General features: G+C 41.1%; 1 protein-coding gene across 1 annotated transcript in view; it reads left to right on the forward strand.

Annotated features, from left to right (window-relative positions):
- Positions 1 to 3,280, forward strand: part of LOC105459465 (pyruvate dehydrogenase phosphatase regulatory subunit, mitochondrial) — a 4,908-nt gene that overhangs the window by 880 nt on the left and 748 nt on the right. Inside the window, exons 2-12 of the mRNA XM_011705517.1 lie at positions 17 to 229; positions 301 to 464; positions 551 to 714; positions 797 to 980; positions 1,160 to 1,365; positions 1,449 to 1,764; positions 1,850 to 2,007; positions 2,086 to 2,234; positions 2,498 to 2,705; positions 2,771 to 2,860; positions 2,989 to 3,168. Of these exons, the coding sequence (XP_011703819.1) occupies positions 17 to 229; positions 301 to 464; positions 551 to 714; positions 797 to 980; positions 1,160 to 1,365; positions 1,449 to 1,764; positions 1,850 to 2,007; positions 2,086 to 2,234; positions 2,498 to 2,705; positions 2,771 to 2,860; positions 2,989 to 3,168 (2,032 nt within the window). The remainder of the gene's footprint in view (positions 1 to 16; positions 230 to 300; positions 465 to 550; positions 715 to 796; positions 981 to 1,159; positions 1,366 to 1,448; positions 1,765 to 1,849; positions 2,008 to 2,085; positions 2,235 to 2,497; positions 2,706 to 2,770; positions 2,861 to 2,988; positions 3,169 to 3,280) is intronic.

The raw sequence follows: 3,280 nt of genomic DNA on the forward strand, positions 1-3,280 counted from the left end.
ATATACTTGTCTTCAGACTAGGGGGTGGAACGACATGGCACGCATCAGGATTAGTAGGGGCCTTCAAGCCCAGTCTGGCGCAAGTGAAACTTGCTCAGGATAGCATCGCTTTGTACAAAGAGTTGGAGAAGAAAGGACTCTCGACAGGATGGAAGCAATGCGGCAGCCTTTCCTTGGCACGAACGCGAGACCGCATGACGTCGTTCAGGCGAATGAAGGCACAATCTGTGTAAATATTTAGTAGACACGACAATATACCACGACGAGCATTTATGTCTTAACTTTATTAATGTCCCTCAGGTCACGAGATATCGACTGCCATTTGGTTTCACCAGAGGAAATTCGAGATCTGTGTCCATTGCTACACGTCGAGGATCTGATTGGAGGATTGTGGATTCCAGAAGACGGCGTCGGTGATCCGTATCAAATCTGTTTGACATTGATGCAAGAGGCACAACAAAGAGGTATCGTACAAAGTTAAAAATTAGGATATCCAGAAATAAATTAATTGTCATCTGTCTCTAAATTAAATTTTCCTCATTATATTCAGGTGTTACAGTATTCGAAAACTGCGCGGTTACTAAAGTTATCAATCAGAATGGCCAGATAGATGCAGTGGAGACAACACGTGGTACCATCAAGTGCCAGCATTTTGTAAATTGTGCTGGATTTTGGGCACGGAATGTGGGTAAACTGAGTGAGCCATATGTCAAGGTCAGTATCGGATATACAGTTTATTAAACGAAGAGTTCTCTGGCGGAAGATGATACCTTGTGCTCGTTTTTTTTTTTTTCAGGTACCACTCCATCCAGTAGAACATTATTACTTACACACTAAACCTATTGCTAATTTAGATCCAATGATACCCGTTATACGCGACTTGGATGGGTATATCTACTTTCGAGAGAACGAAGGGCGACTGTTGGCCGGTGGTTTCGAGCCGGTCGCGAAACCAGCATTCGAAGATGGCATAATTCCTGGTTAGAATACGAAAATAAGAATTTTCCTAACGTTAAATTATATCAAAATAGCTATGATTACTCGTCTAATTCTTATGTCGCTGATGAAATCAATTTTATCAATTGCTTAGATTTTGCAATAGTTATTTGTAATACAATTATCGATGTCTGTTAAGACTTTTCATTTTGATTCATTTTAGAGAGCATGGATAAGCGATTCTTACCAGAAGATTGGGATCACTTTCATATTTTGCTGGAACAGATTTTGCATAGAATGCCGAGTTTAGGGAACGCAGTTCTGGAGAGGCTCTGCAATGGGCCTGAGGCATTCTCTCCGGATTGCAGATGGATCGTGGGAGAGGCGCCAGAAATACGTAATTACTACATCGCCGCCGGAATGAAAACGGTTAGTTAGCTGATTAGCTGATTAGATTGTTCAGTTACATTTAGGCTCTCGAAATTCTTCGATATAAATGATGGTTTCCAAAGGTCGGAATATCCGCCGCCGGCGGAGTCGGTCGCGCAACGGCGGAATTGATAGTTAACGGCTCGACTTCGTTAGATATGTACGAGTTGGATGTCTCGCGTTTCCTCGGCTTGCATAACAATCGCAAATTTCTACGCGACCGAGTGCGAGAGGTACCTGGGATGCACTACGGGCTACAGTATCCGCACCACGAGTTCAAAACCGGAAGAAATCTGAGAATGTCGCCGATTTATCCAAAGCTCAGAGACGCGGGCGCCGTTTTCGGCCAGGTCATGGGTTACGAGAGACCGTCCTGGTTTCAGCCGGACGATGACTACGGTAATTTTTCACGCATCACGACTTTCTGTGTGCGAAACTCGGAATCAATTTCAATCGATGTACTACAAGTACGTGTTGTTAATAGATTTGGAGTTTCCCGATGGTTTCCAGAGATACAAAATAGCGTATACGAATACCTTCGGTAAGCCACCTTGGTTCGACGCGGTCGCGCAAGAATACGCTGCTTGCAGAGAAGCGATCGGCTTAAGCGATTATTCCTCCTTTACCAAAATCGACTTATGGGTGATTACTCAAAGACTCGTAATATCTCACTGCCGATAAAAACAACAAAGTACTAACACTCTCGTTTTTGTATTGCAGTCGAACGACACGGAAGTTGTGGATTTGTTGCAATATTTGTGCTCGAATGACGTGGATGTGCCTGTGGGAAGTATTATTCACACCGGTATGCAAAATCACCGTGGCGGCTACGAGAACGATTGTAGTTTAGCGCGAATCGCACCGAATCAGTAAGTCAAAACGAATAAATTCACATCGCAAATGATGATAGTTCGTTATTGATAATACAATCAAGGTGATTCTATGTGAATAAAATAAATTTAAAATAAGTTTCTTACAACTTTTATAACAACTTATTTTTGAAGAAATCGAGTTTGAAAAATTGAAGAATTGATCACCACACTGTTTTGGCTGTGTCATCAATAACGCGCATCATTTCAATGGCGTATAAAAAAGAGAAATTTATAAATATATCCGGAAACGTTTTCGTTAGTTACATGATGATTGCACCAACTATTCAACAAACGCGTTGTAAGAATTGGATCCACCGTCATCTACCCGCGGACGGTTCTGTCGCCGTGTCCGACGTCACGTCGGCGTACACTGCAATTTGCATAATGGGTCCGGCTACCAGGAAATTGTTAACCGAATTGACGGATATAGATTTAAATCCAAAAAACTTCCCGTTCTTTACATTCAAGGTAATATAATCGAATTAAAAAATTCAAATTATATGTTACTATCCGCTTGCTTTTTTTTTCATCAGGAATTAGACGTTGGACTTGCCAATGGTATTCGTACGATGAATTTAACGCACACTGGAGAACTTGGCTATGTCCTGTATATTCCAAACGAGGTAAAAGTCAAACAACTCGAGTAATCGCCATTGTATCGCTCTCTCGAGCTATAGGCTTGATGAAAACACTTTTCTGATTTATAAAGCATGTTCCAAGTCTACGGGACTTAGATTTTATAATTTCACAGTTTGCACTGCACGTCTACACACGGCTGATAGAGGCCGGAGCGAAATACGGGGTGAAACATGCTGGTTACTATGCGACGAGAGCATTACGCGTTGAGAAGTTTTACGCATTTTGGGGACAAGATTTGGATACCTTCACTACTCCTTTAGAATGTGGAAGATCGTGGAGAGTAAAATTCGATGCAAGTATCACTTTAAATGGCCGATTAAAACGTCATTTTATTGAAAATTGTTAAAATTTGTTTAATTAAAATGTGAAAATTTATTTTTTTTTTTCAAAAATTGTTAAAATTT

The sequence above is a fragment of the Wasmannia auropunctata genome, unplaced genomic scaffold (assembly GCF_000956235.1).
Source record: "Wasmannia auropunctata unplaced genomic scaffold, wasmannia.A_1.0 LD334186.1, whole genome shotgun sequence".
NCBI lineage: Eukaryota > Metazoa > Arthropoda > Insecta > Hymenoptera > Formicidae > Wasmannia > Wasmannia auropunctata.